The 22358-nt window shown below is 52.2% G+C and overlaps 2 protein-coding genes across 32 annotated transcripts; both read right to left on the bottom strand.

The window, feature by feature from the left end:
* Positions 1–90: 90 nt before the first annotated feature.
* Positions 91–15735, bottom strand: MBD1 (methyl-CpG binding domain protein 1). Of its 29 annotated transcripts, none has more exons than XM_023207551.1 (17): positions 15083–15735; positions 13595–13729; positions 10513–10627; positions 10255–10421; positions 10086–10168; positions 9799–9839; positions 9292–9438; positions 9059–9187; positions 8588–8704; positions 8436–8504; positions 7623–7790; positions 7001–7300; positions 6767–6904; positions 6259–6390; positions 6112–6173; positions 4898–4969; positions 2295–3259 (listed from the first exon to the last, which is right to left on the bottom strand). In XM_023207551.1, the coding sequence occupies exons 2-16, from the start codon at positions 13702–13704 to the stop codon at positions 4930–4932; spliced, it is 1818 nt and encodes a 605-aa protein (XP_023063319.1). In that variant the 5' UTR covers positions 13705–13729; positions 15083–15735; the 3' UTR covers positions 2295–3259; positions 4898–4929. The 29 variants fall into 29 exon arrangements, with proteins under 29 accessions (XP_023063315.1, XP_023063319.1, XP_023063325.1 ...); XM_023207557.1 differs by having other exon boundaries at positions 6767–6859; positions 7623–7787; XM_023207552.1 differs by having other exon boundaries at positions 3119–3252.
* A 335-nt stretch (positions 15736–16070) lies between these two features.
* CXXC1 (CXXC finger protein 1) lies at positions 16071–21967 on the bottom strand. 3 transcript variants are annotated; one of them, XM_023207538.1, is made up of 16 exons: positions 21239–21967; positions 21074–21159; positions 20419–20537; positions 20218–20318; positions 19697–19932; positions 19427–19603; positions 19006–19032; positions 18683–18928; positions 18401–18520; positions 18059–18243; positions 17576–17783; positions 17387–17497; positions 17198–17247; positions 16958–17054; positions 16579–16731; positions 16071–16463 (listed from the first exon to the last, which is right to left on the bottom strand). In XM_023207538.1, the coding sequence occupies exons 2-16, from the start codon at positions 21074–21076 to the stop codon at positions 16317–16319; spliced, it is 1980 nt and encodes a 659-aa protein (XP_023063306.1). In that variant the 5' UTR covers positions 21077–21159; positions 21239–21967; the 3' UTR covers positions 16071–16316. The 3 variants fall into 3 exon arrangements, with proteins under 3 accessions (XP_023063306.1, XP_023063305.1, XP_023063307.1); XM_023207537.1 differs by lacking the exon at positions 21074–21159; XM_023207539.1 differs by lacking the exon at positions 21074–21159 and having other exon boundaries at positions 18413–18520.
* Between the last annotated feature and the right edge of the window lie 391 nt (positions 21968–22358).

Raw genomic sequence — 22358 nt, 5'->3', positions numbered from 1 at the left:
CACCGACCTTGCTCCCTTCCTCTAGGGTTCATCAGAATGGCAGAAAAAACCTCTAGCCCAAGAAAAATTGAAGCTCTAATTACAATTCCAGTTGACTTTGCTATTTATATCCTGTAATGGTCTAAAGGTATGAGAAAGGTTAGCGAACATTTTTTGGGAAGCTTAAATTTTGCACTATCTCTAGGTTAATCTTGATGACGGTAATAATCACAGGAAACCCTTGTATTTGTGTAGTTCTTTACAATTTCCAAGATATTTTCACACACACAACCTTTGAACCTAACAGACTTTTTTTTGAGCCAAGGTCTCGCTCTGTCACCCAGGCTGGAGTGCAGTGGCCTTATCATGGCTCCCTGCAACCTCGTCCTCCTGGGCCTCAGCCTCCAGAGTAGCTGGGACTACAAAGCCTGCGCCACCACGGCCTGCTAATTTAAAAACAAATTTTGAAGAGATAGGGGGTCCTACTATGTTGCTCAGGCTGGAACTCCTGCTCCTGGGTTCAAGCGATCCTACCCTCTGCCCCTCCCGCCGGCCTCCCAAAGTGTTGGAATTACAGGCTGCGCTACCGCGCGTGGCCACAAATATCTTATACGGTTGATAGAATAGCAAGTATTACTAGCCTTATTTTCCAGCTAAGGCAAAGCTCAGGGAGCCTAAGTGCCTTGTCAAACCAAATAACCAGTAATAATAATAATAATAAAGGCTGTTAATAAAATCTTCCTGTTTGCCATTGGCAGAAACCAGGGCTTAGACTCAGGATATCCTAGGATGGGGACAGATCAGATGGACTAGTGGGGCAGTGGCACGACCTGGTGGGGCATAATTAAGAGTCTGAGGGTCACAGTGGAAGGATCAGGATGTGGATCAGAAGTCCAGTAACTGGTTTCTGAGAATCAGGATTCACGCAGAACAGGAAACACAAATCAGAGAACCAGGACGGACCTGCAGCACAGGTAGTAACCACAGTTGTATTTCCAGTCAAGAGTAAGGTGGTAATACCTAAAAGCCAATTAAGAATGACACTTTGGTACTCCCAAAGTGGGGGTGAGCATAGAACACTTGAGCACATGCAACAAATCAGTACCTACGTCAAACTGACATATAATAAGCACAACTAATGTGTATACCCTCCTTAAGGACGGAATTTACTGTAAATTAGCATTCCTTAATCATACGCAAATCACCCACTTCGGCTTTTGTATATGGTACGTTTCTAAATATGAATTCCATTTCCTGAATGGTTCAGCTTTTCAGCCACGAAATGTCTTTCTTCTCTTTTAATCATCTTTTAATAATTCTGTCATTTTGTGTTTTCAATTGCAGTTCAGTAAAACACTCATTTGTATTTGCTAAGAGTTTACGTGGCCTGAAACAGAAAAGAAACAAATTAGGTGGTCGTCTGGGTTTCCTGGAGTGTCCAAAGGGGCGGTTCTTTGATCTTCGAGTTCAACGGGCCCCGGGCCCGCCCGTCGGTCTGGGCGGAACCTCCCACACCACACCTCCGGGGAGGCGGCAATGAAAACGCCTTGGGCCCGGAGCAGGGCTTGGGAAAATCTACGGAGATTCGGGACCGCCCACTGGGGATTCCCAAGGTTGTGCAGCCCGGAGGGCCTGGTCACAATTTCTGAGGCGATGGGGTAAACCGACCCTTGGCGACACCCAGCAGCACTTGAACGTCCTAGGTCGTCGAGCCCCGCCCTCACCCTGGACGAGCGTTCCCCTCAAGAAGGCCCCGGGTGGGGGGCCGAAGTGGGATCGGCCAGGCCTGGAGAGCGCAGAGATGGAGAAAGCTGAAGGGTCCGGCAGACACATCCTGTGCTTACCATAATCACCACTTTGGGGGTGGGGCCCTGGACGAGCTCCGAAATTTAACCCCGGTTCAGTTTTGCCTGTTTTACCACTATTTGAAGAGGGGCACTCAGCTTCCCTCTGGCCCTAGCCCAGGTAATGGGGTTCGCGCCAGGCGGATACCACGCCCCAGGGCGGCCAGGCCACTGGTGATGGGTGACGGGCGGTGCCTCCAGGGCCCCGGAGGTTCCCCGGCCGGCAACTACGGGCTTTCTCGCCCCGGCGCCCCCTGGCGGGCCCACCAGCAGCTTGACGGTGTCCGGCCAGTGCTGAGCACCAAGAGCCTCAGCTTTCAGTGAACCACCCCGCCCCCGCGGCCTAGGGAAGTGAATCTCTCAGGGTCCTTGGAAAGAAGTGACTTTGATCTTCCCACCCACTATCCCAGTTTCTCAGAGGCAGTCAACACTGTTCCCACCAAACCACTCCCAAAAGAAACACTGAGCATGTAAGTGGGACAATAAAAATTTAAAAATAATTTTAAAATAGAACAGCTTAGAGATAGAAACTAAATTATTTCCAATTCCTACTGTGCCCCAAACAAGGTTCACAAAAGGGCTGTCCTCCCAATAATTTTCTGAATTCTATATATTCAGCATTAAATTCCATGATAAAGTTGGAAATCCATTCACCATTTGTAATACATATTGATGCATTTAATAAAACTGCATGGGCCGTATCTTTTGCATTTCTGTATCCTAGTATTAAGTACAGTGCCTACCACAGGCCTGGTTCTCAATACTTGAATGACACAAAAATAGCCAGGACCAGCAAGTTTTTTCTGGGTGGGCTTCATAGAATCTCTGCACTTGCTGGAATCACCATGAAATTCATGGTCTTCAGCTTTGCATTTTCAGCAAGAGTTATATTGAGTTATCCTCAGGTGAGTAGTGAGACCCTTGGGAGCGGATTCATGGTAGGGCGGCTTTGTAATGTGTCACCTTGGTGAGGCTGTTTCCCAGAACTCTCTTCCAGTAAGATGGGCCACAAGAGACATTTTGCTTGATAACTGGAGGGCAAAAGTGAAGCAGCAGCATATTGTTTTTACACTTGGAAGGCTGGTGCTGGGGCACCAGGTGCTGTTGCAGTTCACATATTGTCATGTATCTGCTGGATCACCTCGTTGGTGTGGGCAGCAGGCAGGCCTGCAGCCAGGCCTGCAGCTGCTCCACCTTCCCCAGGATCATCTCTTCAGCTTCTCTAATTCCTGGGCCAGATGCATATTTAACTCTGTGAGGAAGGGCACCAGCTTCTTCTGCAGGACACCCACATCATCGAAGCTGGAGGTGGTGAGAGACTGACATGGGTTCCAGGCCATCCTCGTGGGTTCCAGCTCGTGCTCGTGGGCTCCACTGTGTCCTCGGTCTCCCACACTTTACATCCATCTTCCCTTCCCGAGTGCCTGCCCTGCAGACTTCAAGCTCCAGCATTAGATGCAAAGATAACAGCCTTACAGAGACTGTTTAACCAGCTCCCACAATGGCATGCAGTCAGATCTCTATAATAAATCCCTTAAAGTACATATATACATAATCTTTATCTTAGTGGTTCCGCTCTTCTGATTGTACCCTAACATACATGGTAGGCAGAAGCTTAACTCATGAGTCTAAATGTCAATCAAATTTCATATAGCTCACTGTCAAAATTACCAGAATACTGGGGTTGGGTGGTTGGTTCCTGGGGGAAACAAAGCAGTATCAGTCTATCCAGTCTTGACTAGGGCTGAACTAGTTAGAGTGGAATAAAGGAAGGGGTGGGGAAGGTGGCAGAGGCTGTATGATAGAACTGGGAAATGGCTCATCCATGTCTGAATTACTTAAAGCTGCAGGGCTGGGACTAGGGTAAGGCAAGGGAGGCACGTAGGATACAAAGTTTAAGGAGGCACTCACTCAGTCCTGGCCCTGTAAAGCTGGCTAACAAATTACAGGTCTAATATTTTTGGCACTTTATGAATGAAGAATTGGAAAGAGTGAGGTAGGGCTGAGCCAAGACTGGCCCTTGGGCAGGACTCGAAGCAGGAATTCAGCCTCCTAGAAGACATTTGGGCTGAGGGCAGGAGCCAAGCACAAAGGTCATCAGAGGGCAGGAGATGCACGTTGTCAGGAAAGATGAGCCAGGCTGGCAGCTTTAGTTACAAAGACTGCTCTAGCTGAAGAGGAGGAGTCAGGGTAACAAGCAAAATGGACAGCAGCCAGTGGGGAGATATATCCTGTAGGGTTTGAGGAATCCTATGCAGCACCTGGGGTCTGCAGGAAACCCAGTTTCTGTATGAACAGATGCTCTGACAAGGTGACCCCATCTACATTGAGTCTTGGCACTTTCTAAACCATGCTAGAGACAGGAATGTAAGGGATTTATTATAGTACTTATAGTAATCTGTGTTTTGAAGGTCACCGAAAACTCCTGTTAGTGCATACAGGATTACAAGTTACAGTTTAGTGGCTTAAAGAACAAGGGCTTTAAAAGCTGGGTTTGATTCTAGGTTCTACTAACACCAGCTGTTCAACATTGGACAAATTAATGAGTCTCAGTTTTCCCATTCACAAAAATGGGCAAAATCAATGTCTTCCCAAAAAGATTATTTTAAGGATTAAATAAACTGGGTCCACAGAGGAACACACCAAATAGCAGTTCCTTTCCTTATTTATTCAATTACATTTTCAATTGCTGTCTCCCTGAGGAAGTATGTAGAGACACTGCCAGGTCTCATCCAGAAGCCACTTACAATTATTCATGAACATGGCTTGTTTAGGTTGTTTTGTGGTGGTTTTAATTATATTACCTTTCCCCATCCCGGCTCCCCCACCCTTAAAACCCAACTTCTTATACTCAGGCTCTTGGGGAGGAGAAGATGCACCAACTTTCTACTCTTTCTCTTCCTTTCCCGCTTACTTCTTCTAGAAGCTCAAAGTACTGTTAGGCCTGCTCCTCTGGTTTCGTGGTAGGTTTTTCCTCCTAGGGTTGATTCACACACAAGCCCTGGCAACCAATCTAGGGTCCAGCCCCTAGTAGATCAGTGTTGTCTCTCATAAAGCCAGTCTGCAAATATCACCTTGAATCCTACAGTCTGTAGAAGCCTCCAGTCTACTGCTTTCTAGCTCCAGGTTTTTTAAGGTCTTTGGACCTAGGGAAGAGGGAGCAGGTCTGTATGTTGAATGAGGTTTGCTATGTGCGAAATGGAGCATTACAAAACCATTTCCTAGTATTCTGTGTCCTCCATCCACTTCCCCTTAATTATACCTTTATCTTTTTTTATATCTTCTAAAAACTACCATTATAGACAGCTTGTCCATAGTCAGATTATAAGCTCCCTGAAGGTAGGTATCCTGTGTCTCCTGACACAGGATATAAGCTTTGCAGGGCTCATTGTCCTCAATGCTGTGCACCAAGCAGGAACTCAATCAGTATTTCTGTAATTGGCCAAGCATAGATGAAATGGTTTCCAGCCTGGTAGGCTAGTTTGTAGGAGCAAAGGAATCCACGTGCTTGGCCAATAGTTTACATTGCCAGTGTCTGGGGCTCTATGCAGGGTCTGTCAACATTCTACAGGAGTCAGCATTCCCCTGCCCTCCCAACCATTCTAGTCCTTACAGGCATCTACCCTTCATCCTATGCCAGGACTACAGGGACAGTCCTGCATGGCATCTGAAGTTAATAACCTCAATAGGCTCAGGAAAGGCTCAAGAGATCCAGCCCAAGCCCCTCCACAGAGGTAGCTCCAGGAAGTACAGGGCAACCAGAGATCACGCAACTACGTGTGAACCCAGCTCACAAAGCCAGCTCGGAACCCAGATCTCCTGCCCATCCCACTGCCCAGGCAAGCCCAGCACCATTTCTCTGATACACATTGCTCAACGTCAAGCAACAGCCCACCCAGAGGTCTCCTGGAGACTCCAAAGGCCTTCAAGACCCTGAATGATTATTCTCTGAACAAGAATTTATATATTAAAGTTGACCCCTATAGATATTTCTTAGGAAAATAGGGACCAGACTCCCTATCTTTTTCTTTCAAATCTCATGACAGAGTGTCAAGTCTTCCCCCTACCCCCAAAGGAGAGTCCTAACCTGGAATGCTATTGGGCTGGATCTCCGGAGAAATCTCTATGGTCCTACACACGTGCCCCTCATTAATTGTGATCAGCATAATGGGTATGGGCCTTCACCTCCCACCACACCATGCCAAACTGCTGACGATACTTTCAAAACTCAGGGCCCACATCTGGCCAACACCCACTCCCTCCCCACCCCTCACTGTGTGGGGCACACCTTGGCAACCAGACCGCTGTATCTCGGAAGCGGGTTCCACCCAGGCTGAAAATCTCCGTGATCTAGAGAAGAATTAACACCATAGGTCAATGTGGTTGTTGGGGCTATGGCAGGGTCAGGGCAGGGTGGGGCATCCCCAGGACTGACCACGGGTGTGCCAGCCCCTCCTGCCTCTTCCTCTGGGGCCAGTTTGGAGGCAGAGTCATCCTTGTTCTCCTCCTTGTCCTCCTCAGGGTCAGGTGGCTCTTGCTTCACAGATGGCAGGCCTGGGTCTACTGCCTGGGAGAAGTAGGAAACAGGCAGCCATTAGAAGGGCAGAGTTAGCCTGAGGAAAGTCTCTATCAGCCAACCCCTCACTGTGCTGATAAATCCTACTTCCGTCACATTTCAACACAGAAAGGCCATCTCTGCCTATAAACCTTTCCCATTCCCATTCCTCACTGACCTCCGTTTTTCTGTTAGCTGGATAGCAAAGCGGGCAAAGCTAATTGCCTGCGGGAGGTAGGGTGTCTGTTAGACAGGCGGGGTAATTCTGCAGAAAGATCGCAATCAGCACATCTATTGCTCTGCTCAAGAGAACCATCATGGCTCATCATCACTCTGCTTACAGACCAGCCTGCTACGGCATCAACAGAACATCCATCACTGCCCCCACCTTGCTAGGGCAGCCAGGCACCAATACGGGAGAAGTCAGGACAGCTGTGCCTGGTGTCCACTCGTCCTGGGTATCCGCCTTCTCTTGCTTCACCTGGGGTAAGGCCACAACCCAACTCAGGCCAGAGCACTGGGCCTCCTGCGTGAGGGAGGATTGCAGCAGACTTGGTCTCAGCTCCCTGGCATAAGGCTGGGTGGGGCTGGGAAGGGCAGGACAACAGGGTGGGGCCCTCACCTGCAACAGGGCTTCTGTGGAAGCTGCAACAGGGCCTGGCACCTGCACAGGACTGCTTGCGCCCTCCCGTAAAAACACAAGGTCAGTGCCAGGTGGGGGCAGCACAAAGCCACCACCTGCTTCCTGCTTCGTTGGAGCCTGGGTATGGTCTGGTTGGGCTGTGCGTGTAGCCAAGGTGGGCTTCAAGGTAGGCCCAAGATGGTGACGTCGGGCAGAGCTGGGCCTCTTTCGACGACGGTAAGGTGGGGGCGATCCTGCCCCATCCTCAGACTCTGACCAGACACTGGGCAGCAGCCGCTTCTATGAGGAAAGATAGAGTGCTATGGCTACCTGGTGTCCTGACCAGTCACATCCACCCTGCCCGGCTCCACATGCCTGCTAATCTCCCATCGGTCCCAGCACGGAATCTGCTTACGTATGAGCCCTTCGTCATTGAGCCTGCTAGTCTCCTATTAGCAACACCAATGCCACCTAGACTCATTAAGCCAAGCACAATGTCTGTTAATCCTCAACCAAAGCTACTGTGCCACCCACCCACCTACCAAGCCTGCCCACCACTCCCACGCACTGGGGCGCCTGGCCCAACCTATCCCGGCCACCTGACCCTTCCTGCCCCACCCACCATGGCAAACTGCAGGCATTGGCGCCAACGACACTTCTGGCGCTTCTGGTTGCTGCCCCCGAATTTGGGCTTGTCGCAGCAGAAGTCGCAGCGGCCACAGTCCATCCGCCGTAGGCAGGCTGCACAGGCCCCGCACTTGCGGTTCTGCCGGCGGTTCGTGTAGGGCTGCTGGGGTGGGGGGAATGGGTGGTGCTGTCAACTAGGACTAGGAGAGGCCATCCTCAACGCCTATTCCAGTGCTGGTCCTGGTGCTCCTCTAGCCCCATAAGAAGGAGCTACTTGCATACTAGTCTCAGCCTCCTGACTCCCGGCTAGTCACTCCTCAGCATTTGCTAGTTCAACATTGGCCACTATCACTGTGCAAGCTGGCCCTCGATACCATTAGGACTGTGGCTGCTCCACTACAATATCCAGTGCTGTATTTCCTAGGCCACCACTGGCTACCAAGAAAATGTCTCTAACCCCCATTTCCAGCAACATTTTGTTAACTCTCTATTAGCTCCCGTCACTGTGCCTACTCTGTCTGCTCATCCTATGTGAACCCCAGTCATTGTGCTAGTTGCTCCTCTGTCAATCCCATCACTGTGTCGATTAGTCCTGCATCAGCCACCAGAGTGTTGATACATGTGACATGAGGCACTGTCATTGCACCTGCTGACCCTGTATTAGTCCTCCATTATCTACTCATCCCATCCTAGGACCCATTATTGTGCCTTGCTGTTCCCCAATAGGCTCATTCCAGCATCTGCTTCTTTGAAGTTAACCAAGCGTCCTGAGAGTCTAGGCTTATCCAGGTAGGGCGGGGCCACTCACTAGCTCGTCCTCGTCTACACAGTAATAGATGAATTCGGCAGGTGGCGAGGGGGCCAGGGCTCTGGGGTGCTGTAGAGGCAAATGGGGTGGGGTCAGGGCAGGTACTGGGAAAGGTCAGGGTTGTGCTTTCCCTCCACCCACTGGGGCCTCACCGGCTCTGTGGGCTCTGGGGACTGTGATGGGGGAGGTGGAGGCAGTGGCTGGGCTCCGGGGCGCCTCCTGGCAGCCATCTTGGAGTCACAGCCTCCTTTGCGGCGGGCATGTTTACCCTGGGAAAGACCAGAAAGGGTGGTTTCAGCTTGGTGGCACCAGGCAGACATAGGAACTCCCCACTCCCTAAGTGCAGAAAGCATGCATGGGACAGGCAGACAGAGGGTGGCATGAGGCACTCACAGTTGGGGGAGCCACAGCCAGGGGAGTGCGTCGCTGACATCTCTGATGACGGCGACGCAGGCGGTGAGCAAGGTGCTGGCAGACAGGGGCAGGCAGATGGGGCCAGAAAGGTGAGCGTGGGGTTAGGCAGAAAAGAAAGACATAAGGTAGGCAAGGCCAGGTTGAAAGGAAGCAGAGGTAGCGACGATTTTAACAGCAGAATGAGCTCTGCTCCCTCCAGCCCGACTCACCCGTAGGCAACGTCGCTGGACACATTTCCACTGGCGCCTGAGACCAGGGCGGGGAGGACGAAGGCAGATGGGGCAGCGGCCACAGTCCTCTTGGGTCTGACAGCCCCGGCATACTCCACACCCTCGGCTCTGTTGGAGGGGGATGTGGGAGCAGAGGCATGAAGCATGGGGCCAAGCCCACGAGGGCCAGGGGCCGAGGTGAGCCTTGGGCTCTTTCCACTTGCCCGACTCACCCTTTCCACAATCCGGAGGCAGCGTCTCCGTTCACATTTGCAGAACAGCCCCGATGCCACATCATGGGGCAGCTGCAGGAGGCACGTGGAGCAGGCCCCACAGTCTTCTGTTACCTGGCAGGCTGCACACTCCCCACAGCCCACACGCTGCCAGGAATGGTAGGGATGAGATCATGGGCCTGCTCCAGAAGCACTGGTCCTCCCATGTCTACTGACCCTACATCAGTTCCCATCACTAGGACTTCTAGTTGCCCATTAGCCTCATCACTGAGGCCATTAGTATGTCTACTGGTCCCCTGCTAACTTCATCACTGTGTCTACTAACGCACTAATGGTACAGTAATTAATTAACCCATTAATTCCCATTACTGTGTCTGCTGACCTATGGAGAGCACTCTATAAAACGACTTCATCCTGTGGACCTATCATCATCCCTTAGGACTCTACCAGCTCGATCACATCCTGCTCCCACTGCAGAGGTGTGAAGAGAAAGCAGGTTGTGCTTACCTTAAACATTCTCTGTTCTCGGTTGAAGGCGATTCTCTGTGCTGTGGGGAGGAAGAGGGAAGAAGAAAAGTGGAAAGAAAGCAACAGACATCTGACTGATTCACTCACTGCCTGTGCCCTGACTTCCACTATTCAACCTCTACCCATGCCTGCTATCTCCAGTATCCAACCTCCAACCATGCCAGTAGCCTCTGTCCTGACATCTACATTCAACCCCCAGCCTAGCATGACACTGAACCTGCACCAGCTCCTATCTCCCGATGCCCCATCCTCTGGGGGTCACTCACCTCGACAGTCTTTGCACAACGTTTTGAGCCGCTGCCTTTGGGTGCCATCCCCTGAGAAGCTGATTCCACAGTTCTCACAGCATCTGGAATGGGAAAGGCAGGTGAGGGGTCCAAGAGCACTCCCAAACACAACCCTCACCTATCTGGCTCACCTCAGACCAACACTCACCCAGGAGCAGGGAATGAAGCTGGGGCTGTGTCAGTGTCAGCCTTGGTCTCGTCCCTTGGGGCCTCCTTCCTGACCTCACCACTCTGGGGTCCAACCTGACGTTTCCGAGTCTTGGCTGGCCTTGAAGGCTTCTTTCGCTTCTTGTTGGCAACAGCCACAGGATGGGCCTGGAAAGTAAGGGAAGGAGGTATATGGGTCAGTGGGTGGGTGTTGAGTGGTACAGCCACCGCTACCTAGGCATCTCACATTGTGAAGTACCTTGGGGGCTGGATAGCACAAGATGCCTTGTTTGAAGTCGAAGAGGGTGAGATCACACGCAGGGCCCAGGTATCGAGTCAGCTCAACTTTGCTTCGGATCCTGTCTCCTGTGGGGCTAGGGATAGGCCATGATGGGTTAGCACCCAGGTGGAGCCAATGTCATTTCACCCACACAACCTTCCGACATGGCTGGCAGGATACAGGAGGCAGCCTGGAATTGGCCTGTGAGCCCTGCCCAGCCCCACCTCAACTAACCTTGAAAACATAAAAAAATTAATATAAATACTAACACAAATACAAACATCAGAAACAATATAAATGTAAACAGATGAATATATTTACAACATATAATACTAGTAATACTGGAACTATTTCACATAAGTAAAAATAGACACAAATAGGAACACAAATATATTAAATAACATATAAACATGTTAGCACTGGCCGGGTGCGATGACTCACACCTGTAATCCCAGCACCTTGGGAGGCCAAGGCAGGCGGATCAGGAGGTCACGAGATTGAGACCATCCTGGCTAACATGGTGAAACCCCATCTCTACTAAAAGTACAAAAAAAAATTAGCCACGCATGGGGGCGGGCGCCTGTAGTCCCAGCTACTCGGGAGGCTGCGGCAGGAGAATGGCTTGAACCTGGGAGGCTGAGCTTGCAGTGAGCCGAGATTGCACCACTGCACTCCAGCCTAGGCGACAGAGCGAGACGCTGTCTCAAAAAATAAATAAATAAATAAATAAACAAATAAGTTAGCATTATGTACCCAGTATATAATCAAGTAAAGAAAACAACACAAATATGTTTTAAAAACATATAAACAAATGCAACTACACACAAATTAAAGTGTAAGTAATTGATTTTGGGACCCCCAGTTTCTTGCATTTCTGTACGCCCCGCAAGAGAGACACCGATTGTCCTTTTTGATAAACTATCTTTCCAAGGACGTTTGTAAAGCAAACAACCTTGGAAGATAAGAGACAGGGTCTCCTTCCATAGTAAAGGGAAAGCATACTTACTGTCCTAATGTTATAAAAAAAAACTTGATTCTCTAAGCTCAGGGTTCTTTTCCTATAATAATACAACCCTCTTCGTGTCATGCTGTAGGAATTGGGATTCAGGAAACTGGCACAAAAATAGTAATACAGTAATTCCCCCTCTCATCAGGGCATACATCCCAAGTTCCCCAGTGGATGCCTGAAACCGTGGATAGTACTATCCCTAATGTAATATGTACTGTGTTTTCTTCTACCTGAAAACTGAGATGGTTACTAAGTGACTAACAGGCAGGTTGTGTATAGAACATGGATATGGATATGGATATGGATATGGACAAAGAGATGATTCACCTCCTGAGCAAGACTGAGCAGGATAGTGTGAGATTTCATCACGCCACTCAAAACGGCACACAATTCAAAACTAATGAATTGTTTATTTCTAAAATTTTCCATTTAATATTTTTGGATGGTGGTTGACTGTAAGTAACTAAAGCTGTGGAAAATGAAATTGCAGATAAGGGGGAGACTTATTCTGGATCCTGCAACTGTTGTAATAAACTGTCTTTGATCTGTAACCCAGGAGTCTTACCTCTCCTACCAACATCTACAAAATTCTGACAAATTCATTATTATCTTGTCCTAAGAATGAAATCTCAGATCCTTCATTGTTCCTGACAACTGCACTTTTAAGTTTTGAAAGTTTTATACAAGTACATAAATATGTGTATAAATTATAACTAAATACAAACAAAAAGTAATTTGTAATTTGATATTTACCTGCAAAATGGCAACTTAGATTTAAAAAATCAGAACGAATATAGAAACATAATAATTAATGTAGCCTAAACACATGTAAATGCTTATAAACATCTATGCTGATTCTCATTAGTTATGGTAGTTATGTTCTACAAAGTTGCCATGAACATTGAATACAAAACCATTGCTCCTAGAGGAAATACAGGGTTAGGTTCCTGAGAGCATCTGAACTTCTGTTTTGTGCATGTTTCTGTTTAAATACACATTACTTAATACATATTTTTTACAAATGACTATTTGCATGGTCTTTGAATGACTAAAACCAGGGGCTTTGGAGGCCGTATGTGTTCTGTAGGTTTGTTTGCCAATATTCTTGTTTAACAAGCCAATCTTATTGGCATTGAAAACCACTCTTCTACACAACCCCTTTCCTATATAACACTTAACAGGTATTTTTAAAATTCTTCGGAAGACTCCTGATCGGGAGAACCTGCATTGCATGCAAGTTTAACATTTTTCATGCCATGTTGCCTTTTGAAATGTGCAAGTCAGCCTGCACTAGCTGATACAACCTTAATATTTTCCTAACCCAGGGTAACGTGACTTTGGCTTTCCTCAACAATGCTGTCCACTATGCTTTATTGATCGTCATTTCATGAATCCACCAACGTAGCTGCTTTCTCATCTCTTCCATAGCTTCAAGACCATAAATGCTTTCTGTATTTTCTGAAGCAGCCTTGTGCACATATTGGCAAATTTCCTTCTTTTTCTGGTTGTACCATAATTCTGATGCATAACATTGAACTTACAGCCAACAGCATTGTAACTCAGATAACCAACAAGGTTTATCTGCCTTGTATTTTCTCTGTAAGGCACGACATAGCCTTCTCACACTCAGAACACTAAACAGCACCTCAGCACTACGCTTGAGGACTATTTTAAAAAGCAAAATCACCAACAAAACATACAAACATTAGAAAAATGTGACACTAAACAGACCACGAAAAGGACACTTGTTTACAGTATTAAAGCTGAAATAAAAAGGGCTCCTTCAGTCTCAGCTAGAAACACATGCATTGAGTGACAGTTTTTCACTGCTCTGTGCATGTCCTTCAATAATCGCAAATGCACTGTGGGTAGTGACTTTTAAGTTACAAACACATCGTATTAAGAAGGTGAAATTGCAAACATAAAATCCGCTAATAAGGATTAACTGTTTGTGCATAATTTAAACTCCATCCATAAATTTATCCGCACTATTTGATTTTACCCTAATCAGGCTCTACCCCACCCCCACTCTGCCCACAACCCACCCAGTACCTCTGGTAATAGGTGTCTGAGCGTCCACAGGTGGCCCCTGACTTGCGAAAGACTTCACGGCGCTTCCAGCCAGGGCCCAGGGCCGGGCAGTCCAGCCAGTCCTCAGCCATGGAGGCCACAGGAAGCAGCAGTAGCCTGAAAGGGAGTTGAGCGGATGAGGGAAACTGAGGCTCTAGGAGGGGACAAAACGTGCCCCAGGCCACACAAATCACTGGTATCCATTAGTGCTTGCCCAAGACCTAGGACCTGCCGCAGGCAACCAGCCCATATATGGAAAAGAAACCCCTCATATTCTCACCCCATTCTTTCCTATTCTGGGCCTAGGAGATCCTCATTCCTTAACCCAAGGATCTCTGTTTATTATTCTTAGTGTCCTAATCCCCTACTCTCTATCCTCAGACTGACAGCCCATCATTTCTCCTCACTGCCAATCCAGAAACTTTTCATCTTCCCCCCTCATTCCTCCCTGCCACTGACCTAAGGGCCTCTATCCCTCTATTTTATCACCACAAGACCCCCATACTTCCCATCCTCAGCCCCAAAGGGCCCCATTTCTCTTGCCCTCACTACTTGGCTTCAGTAGTCTCTCATTCCCCCCTTCCTCGACCCAGGAGTTCCTAATTTCCCTCCGTCAGTGTTTTAACCATTCCATTCCTTCTCTGCCTGATGTCCTCTTATCTAGCTACCTCAATGTTACAACCTCGACTTCCTCTGCGAGACACAACTGCTCCAACCCATGTCCCGAATAGCCCCTCATCTTTTCCATTCCTCACACTGGAAGCCTCCCATGCCTCCCCTTCCTCAGCCCAAGAGCTCCCCCCTTATTTTTCTTCTCTTTCAATGTTCTGGCCCACAATTTCTCCCCAGGCTCAGCCCCCAAACCTTCCTGTTTGTCTCCTTCCTCTACATCCAAAAAGTTCCCCACTTCGCCCTCTCACTGTTCTCATTCTCCATTCCTCCCTTATCCTGAGAGACCCTAATTTCTCCCCTCAGCATTCCGAACCCTCCCCCATTCTCTCTGTTCTTGTCCTGGGATCATGCCATCCCTAACTGTCAGCGTTCTGATCCCCTACTGCTCCTCGTCCTCTATATGCGGCCTCCCATTCCTCCCTTTCAGCATTCCAATGCCTCCATTTCTCCTGTCATCAGCCTGGGGGGCCCTCATTTCTCCCGCTCAGAGTTCTGAACCCCCATTTCTCTCTCAACTTCAGATGCCCTGATATCTCCCTTTAGCGTTCTGATCTCCACCATTCCTCTCCGTCCTCGTCCCAGGATCCCGACACTCCTACCTGTCAGAGTTCTGAGCTCCATTCCTTCCTGTCCTCAGCCTAAATTACCCGGTTTCTCCTCGTCAGTATTCCGACGCCGCCATTCCTCCCCCTCATCGGCCTGAGGGCCCTTGATTCCTCCCCGTCAGCGTTCTGAGCCACAATTCCTTCCCATCCTCCGCCTGAGCACTCTCCACGTCCAGCCCCAAGGCTGTCTCACCAGTTTGGCACCAGGCCGGTATCTTCCGCCACCCTAGGCCCGTGGACCCATGGCGAGGGTCCCTCCTGCACCTCCCGCCTCGCCCTCCTCCCCTTCTTCCTCCTCCGCGGCCGCCTCCTCTGAAGCGGTAGCTGTCGCCTCCGCGGCTGTTCGTTGCTCCCGGAACCGGAACTCCGCTGCCTGCCTCTCGGGCTCCGCCTCTGGCTAAGCACCTGCGTGCTATTGCCTCGACGTCGCGTGCCCTTAATAGGGAGGCTCCCGCGCCTGCGGGCTGGCGCTCTGCAGCGGGGCGCGCGCCCGCCTGCCGAAAACCAGTTGCATCTGCTTGCTGACGTTCAACGACAGCTCGCGCCCCATCGAAGGAGGGACCTGCAGTCGGGGCTCTAGTCGCTGACCATCTAGCTTGCGCATGCGCTCTCCAGTCTCAACCTGAAGGGAAGTGGTCGGGGAGGGCTTGCGCCTGCGCCCTCCCTTCCCTCCCGCGGTCTCCGCAGCGGATACCCACAGCGGTGAGGAAGCTGCTTCGCGCCTGCGCACTCCCTGGCCCAGCAGGCACTCTCTTCTCCCATCTCTCGCTGGGGTCTATCCTGTGCTCGCCGGTCCCTCCGAACATCAACCCCAGGGCGGTCGTGTCCCGCTCCCTCCTCCCCGCCGAACAGCAGCTGGAGCGCGCGGGGCGGGGAAAGGGGCGGTGACGCACCGCAGGTAAACTGAGGCACGCGGGAGGGCGCGCCCCTGCAGGAGGCGGATCCGCAACGTGGGGCTTGTGGGGAAAAGGCAGGGCCTGGCATCCATAGCGGACGACAGCTCTGGGTGGGAGACAGGAGCACGCGTGGGCGGCGTCACCACACTGAATGCGTGCTGCGTAGACCCTCTGCCCGTGGGAGGCTGGGAATGTGGGTCCCTGGGCTCTCCCGGGGTGCAGGCGCCCCCCATCTTATCCAGGAGTCTGGAACAGTTGCAACCGCAGCAATGTGGACACAGCTTCCTTGGTTTCTTCAAAATTTTATTAACAAAACCCAGGGAGAGGAGGCAAGGATGAGTGGACTCCACAGCCCCACCAGGCACTGAACATGTCGACGGGGACAGACCCTCTGATAAAGGCAGACGGGCGGTCAACCGGTGGATGGGCACAGGAGAACCAGAGAAACAGATGAGTGGAGGAACGGACACATGGGCACCGGGCGGCTCCCCCATCTGGAATGCAGGGTGTGAGGGGTCCGGGCCAGAAGGCTCAGCGGTCGGCACTGGAGCGCAGGTCGGTAGTGAGGGGATCGTGCTGGATGGTCTGGTGCAACATCAGGGCCAGCAATCCCGCGCGGTTTGTCATGGCTGTGCGCACATTGCGCTCCTGCTCAAACAGCTCGTCCAGCTTGTACCACTGCCAAGAGAGTGGCAAGAGTCCTAAGCAGGAACACCTGAAGCCCCGCCTGCCCTCGGCCACGTCCGGCATGGAAACCTACCACATGCACCACTGAAACCGTAGGGAAACGTACCACACGCACGCGCTCCAAGTCCACTTCCGCACGCCGCAGCTTCTCCCAGCAGTAATGGCGATTGCACTGGCGTTTGGGCAGGCGGCAGAAGTCACCCGTGAGCTCAAAGACATCACGTACAAGGGGGCACCCGCATACCTCATCAGCTGGCACCTGCAGGGAGGCCGGGTTGGAGGGATGAATAACCGTGATAAGGGAGAATAGGAATGGGGGCTCGAGGAGGGAGAAGGTAAAGATTGGAGGGTTCAGGGAAAGGTGAGGAGGCATGGAAAAGGGAGGAATGGAGGGTGAAGCACCAGGGAAGGTGAGGCAGGGATGAATGTGGGACAGCGAGGCAGGGAGGAGAGGCAAAATGGGAGGAGCTGAGGGAAAACCTTACTTTGGGGTCCCGTGAGTGCTCGGGGCACAGCACCTGGAGCCGCTTACAGTATGTTTTGCTCTGCGGATTATACACATCACAGAAGAGTCGTGTGGCCCTAGGGGTTTGGAATAGGGAGAGGGTAATAAAGGGAGGTCCACCTGTCCTTGCCTGTATCCTGTCCCAGTTCCACACACATCCCACTTCTGACCTCCGCCTTAACCCCCCACACCTCTCACTTCGCGTGGCACCCTCACTTACCCTTCAATGCGTGTGGGGTACATGGACCCAAAGGATGTCTGGCTCTCATACTGGAGGGATGAGCACAAATGGAGGGAACTGTGGATGTGCGCTGCATGCCCTCCCAAGACACCACCCAGACAACAAATCTGTCCCCCACTGGCCCACCGATGTTCCCACATGGTCTGCCCCCTCAGTCTGACCCCCAACCTTGGCATAGCAGCGCTCCATGTGGCGCAAGGCAACACGTGGGTTGATGGGGTGCCCACAGGAAACACAGAAGATCTGCAGGTCTGTGTCATCACTGTCACCCTCATTGCTCTGCATGGGGTGGAAGGAACAATAAGGCTAGGAAGGACAAAGTACCGGCCCTGCCCCGCTGCGGCCCTGCTTGCTCACCTCCTCATCCTCGCGCACAGCCTGCTGCTTGGCACGCAGAATGATGGCCTCAAGCTCATGGAATCGGCGTTCCATTTCCTGAAGGCGAGTGCGGGCACTCTGCTGCTCTCGGCGAATGCGTTCCAGCAGCTTCTTGCCGTGCTCTTCAGCAATGCAAGGGCTCTGCTGCCACTGCTGGATGCGCTGGGGGAGGATCTCATAGATGCGGCTGCAGGGAAGGTAGCAAGCAACAGAGTAAGTGAGGTGATCAGTAAGTGAGGGTGGGAAAATAGATGCATGACTAAATGGCAAAAGGAGAAATAAACAGGTGACTGGCGGAATGGTGGCTGGATGGACACGGGCGGATAGGTGGATGGGTGAGTAGTGGCTGTTTGGTGACTGAATGGTGGACAGCTGATTGACTGTATGTAGACATACAGAACACAGTGGTCAGGCCCTACCATGCACTTCCTGACTCCCTTGAACCCTTCAGTAATGACTCACTTGGCTGCCAGCTTCATGCCACAGTCATCTGAGCAATACTTGGAGCTGGGCTGGGCGGGGCGCACACAGCCGGGCCCCAGGCACTGGGGCAGCGATGCAGGGTCCTTGGCATCAGCCCTCTCTGGGTGTTTCCATTTATCCTTGTGCTTCTGCTTCTGCCGATGCCGCTTGTATCGCTCCTCCTTCTGTTAAGCAAGACAGGTCAGGTCAGGGTGGAGTCAAAGTCAGCCCCAGACCCCAGACTCCTGCTCCATTCTAGCCCTTTCTGGCTCTTGCCCCATTCAGCCTCTGACCTCTGCCTCTCCCTCAACCCCACCCTCTGCCTTTCCACATCCATTTTACCCTCTCCATCACCTTCTTCTCGGACTTCTTCTCCCGACGCTTCACATGCTTCACTTTCACTGCCCTCTTCCGCAGCGCAGGGTCCAGGAATGGGGACTCTTCTGTGTCGCTCATCCAGGGCTGCAAGCAGGGCATGCACTGACCCACCTGCCCCGCTCGTGACAACCCCACCACCTACTCATGTCCCATATCAGCCTTCCATACCCTCTGTCTCCTCATTACGGATACTCTCTGCTTCTGTAACCTCCACCCTTCCACCAGGGGATGCTCCTATCTGCTCACCAGGCCGTGGTCATCAAAGGCCCCTGCACAGAAGTCCTGATACAGGTCAGGATCCAGAGGTAGGTCCTCATCTGAGAGTGGCTCAGGCGTGGCTGTAGCCTCAGGAGGCTCCTTGACTGCTGATGATGCCACTGCTCCCTCATCTTCACGGAGGCGCCCTAACTTCTGTGATGGCTGTGGCTGCTGTTGGGAGGGCAGTGGCCGGCGGGGCCTTGGCAGGGACTCTGAGGGCGTCACTGGTGAGAGCTGCGGGGCAGAATCTCAGGACTGGCCCTGACCGCCCTGCCCGCATGCCCCACCCCACCCTAGGGAGCTGGACTCACCGAGGAAGGGAAGTACTTGTACGATTCCTGTGCCGGCAGGAGGAAGGCCCAGGTCAGCCCCAGGTGGATGGAGGGCGGCCTTGCCCAACCCCACCCACCTGGCCTGGCCTTACCTCCCCAGACACACCTCCCCACTACCCCTTACTACCAGCAATGCTCACCCCTGTCTTATCTGTACTGACGTGCATGACCACCTGGAAATGCCTGACCCCACTCTGTCCACCCAGGGTTGGTGGGGGTTCTGCCAGCTCAGCATACCAGGTCATGCCCCATTCATCTGGACATGACAGGTCCCTTCCCACCTGTCTAGATACAGTCAGGCCCAATCCCACCTGGCTTAGCCATGCCTAGACTTCACTAACAATGCATGGACTCACCAGCTCTCCCACACCTGACCCTACCCAGCTCTGTCCATGCTCACCCGGGCCCGCAGCTGGCACTGGCGCAGCCGGCACTTCTGCCGGATCTTGTTGGGGCCCCCAAACTTCTTCATGTCCCGACAGAAGTCACAGTGACCACAGTCCTCAGTGCGCCGACATGCCTCACACTCACCACACATGCGGGCTGACCGTTTGATCTGCTGCTGCTGCTGGTGATGCTGGAGGACAGGGCCCAGAACAGAAATTATGGACCCAGGCAGGACTGAAACGGAACCACTTTACACATCTACTCACTTTATGCAGCCACTCACCTGGCTGGGTGTGGCCACCAAGGGCTGCGGCGAGGATTTGTGGGGCGAAGCAGAGCCCCGAGCAAGCATGGCCCCAACCCCTGTCCCTGACCCTGCCCGGCGCTGCAGGTCTGGATCGGGGACAGGCCTCTTGCGCCCTCCACCCTCATCCCGGGGCTCACTGCCGTCCCGCTCATTGCCATCCCGCTCCCGTGACTTCTTGTGCCGATAGCGAATCTCTAGTTTGGGGTCTTTCTCTGTGGGGCAGAGAGTAGGGCCAAAGTGAGTGAGAACTGGAGGGCCTGAATGATCCCAAAACCTCTTTCTTCCTCTTCTCTCTCTTACTATCCCACCCATCAACTCTGCACCCCTGTCCAGGGCAGAGCTGCCTCTTTCCGTGGGATCTTCTATTACCACTCACAATGGAGACCCCAAACCAGCTCACCACAGACGCCTATCACTACTCCCCATGACCCCCCATTATGGCTCCTCCTCCTCCCTTGAAGCCCCACCTGCCTTCCCTGCCCATCCATGGCCCTCACCTCTGCACTCCCGACAGTACCACTCCCGGATGGCCTTGGCCATCTTCTCAGTGATCCGGATGCAGTCCCCATGGAACCACTCATTGCAGTTGTCACACCCACTGCGGAGGACGGGGCAGGCGGTGGAGATGTGAGGGGCGCGGCCCATCGGCCTCACCCCACCCTGCCAGTGTCTACCCCGCCCACCTCTCCCGGGCTCACATCATGAAGCAGTTGATGTCTGGTTTGCGACAGATGCAGTAGATGGGCGCATTCTCTCCATTCTCCGACTTGCTGTCCTCCCCAGCATCTGGAGGCTCGGGGTCTGAACCATCTCCCTCCTGCGGGACACCCCCATTACGGATCCTTAAACAGCCCCCACCGTGGCGGCTTATCCCATTACAGCTCCACCATGGTCAGCAGGGATCCCCACTCTGCCTGCAGATTTCACATCGGAGCCCCCCAAAAACCTCTCCATCACAGTCCCCACTGACCTCCATCCCTTCCCCTGACATCCTATTACTTTGCTCCATACTTCCCATCACGCACCCACCGACACCCGCTCCCTGCGTCCACACTCGCTAATGGGGCATCGCGACCCTCCATCGTGGCGCCTCATAGACCCCGCGTAATTCACTGCGGACTTCCCATCGCGGTTCTCTACGCACCCCTCCCTGTTTACCTCATAGACCCACCTGGCACCCGCACCCACCCCCAGTCGCGGCTGTCCACGGATCCCCGGACACGAACTCCTCGTCACGGCTCACTACAGACCACCCAATGTGACTCCTTACAATCCCCGATCACAGTTTCCCACGGAACTGCCACCCGTAGTCCCCACTAAACTTCTATTAAGGACTCCCCCACCGTGGCTCACCATAGAACTCCCAGATGGTTCATCATTCTGCCCACAGACTCCCGCCGTTCAGTCCACAGACTCCGGTTACGGCTCACCACAGACCCCTGAGTCGGCCGACAGACCCCACTGTTGCCAACCCCACCGACCTCCACCGCCGAACCCCTCCCTGAACCCGGTACTCACCATATCTCCGCTCCCGGCGCACTACCTCGCGACCCCCGCCAGCTACCCGCGAACCTGCACAGACCACTGGGCGGCGTCCCAGGCGGTTGCAAAGGCGCCCACAACTACTTCCGCTTCTGGTCACGCCTCCCGGGCAGCGTACTCCTATTGCGCAGGCCCAGTGCGTCGTCTCCGCCGCAAACCAGTAGGTCGCTCGCCTAGAGCCCCCGAAGAACTCTCAGGCGCCGCCATCTTGATTATCGTATCCGTATGGTGGCCGAATCCACACGTTCGCCGGGAACATGGCCGCGCTCACATTGTGGTTTTCCCGAGGGCGCCACCACCTTGTCAGTAGAGTCCGTACGGCGGCTGCTAGTACGGCCTGGACGTACAGGCAACATGGCTGCACCTACTGCGTGACTTCTTCATAGATGCCGTCATCTTGGAATCTGATTCCGTACGAGGGTTGAATTCGTACCTTCCTAGGGGACACATGGCGGCGACCTATTTGCGGATTCCTCAAGGGCGCCGCCATCTTGGTGGTTGATTCCGTATATTGGCCGCTTGTCAGGCAGAGAGGTTCACAGGTAAAGCGGCCGCTCCCCAAGCTACCTGGATCAAGGTGTATTCATTCCTCCATTCAGTCTCTTTCCCCTTCCTCGTGTATTGATGGGGTGTCGGCAGGCTGTGTGCCTTGCGAGGCGGAGGAAACCAGTTCCTCTGTCGTCTCCAACTTAACCTGCCACCATTCTTTCAGGCTCTCACTCCTCCCACTTGTCATTCTTCTGCCAGGCCTGGCACGGTTCGGCTTCTATTTATTTTATTTTTATTTAAAAACAATTGTTAAACTAACATCAAATTTTATTTTAGTTCTATAAGCTGCACAATAAGCCTAAGCACAGTTTACTTATCCATTTATTTATTGTTTAGCATGTAGAACATTTTGAAATATTATTCTGTTATGCCCAGACCGTTTATTCCCCGGAGAAGACCACCAGAGTCCAGAGTCAAAGCCAAGCAGCAAGGATCTTTATTACAGGTTCGAACCTGGAACTCTCACGCACACCCGTGAAACGAGCGGGGCGGGAGAGCTCCCCAACTGGGCTCAAGACAGTGTTAGATAGTCTGGGGTAAATAGGCA

The sequence above is a fragment of the Piliocolobus tephrosceles genome, chromosome 18, assembly GCF_002776525.5.
Source record: "Piliocolobus tephrosceles isolate RC106 chromosome 18, ASM277652v3, whole genome shotgun sequence".
Taxonomy (NCBI): Eukaryota; Metazoa; Chordata; class Mammalia; order Primates; family Cercopithecidae; genus Piliocolobus; species Piliocolobus tephrosceles.
The sequence above is the reverse complement of the archived record's forward strand: the minus strand, read 5'-3'. Positions and strand labels throughout refer to the sequence as shown.

Coding starts and splice junctions, on each gene's coding strand:
- MBD1 (XM_023207540.1), bottom strand. CDS start 13,704: ATGGCTGAGGACTGGCTGGACTGCCCGGCCCTGGGCCCTGGCTGGAAG. Junction 6,905..7,000: donor CCACAGAAGCCCTGTTGCAG/GTGAGGGCCCCA, acceptor TCCCTCACGCAG/GAGGCCCAGTGCTCTGGCCT. Junction 6,391..6,766: donor TGCCTGGCTGCCCTAGCAAG/GTGGGGGCAGTG, acceptor TACTTCTCCCAG/GCAGTAGACCCAGGCCTGCC.
- CXXC1 (XM_023207538.1), bottom strand. Junction 20,319..20,418: donor GACATCAACTGCTTCATGAT/GTGAGCCCGGGA, acceptor CGTCCTCCGCAG/TGGGTGTGACAACTGCAATG. Junction 19,933..20,217: donor GTACTGTCGGGAGTGCAGAG/GTGAGGGCCATG, acceptor TCTGCCCCACAG/AGAAAGACCCCAAACTAGAG.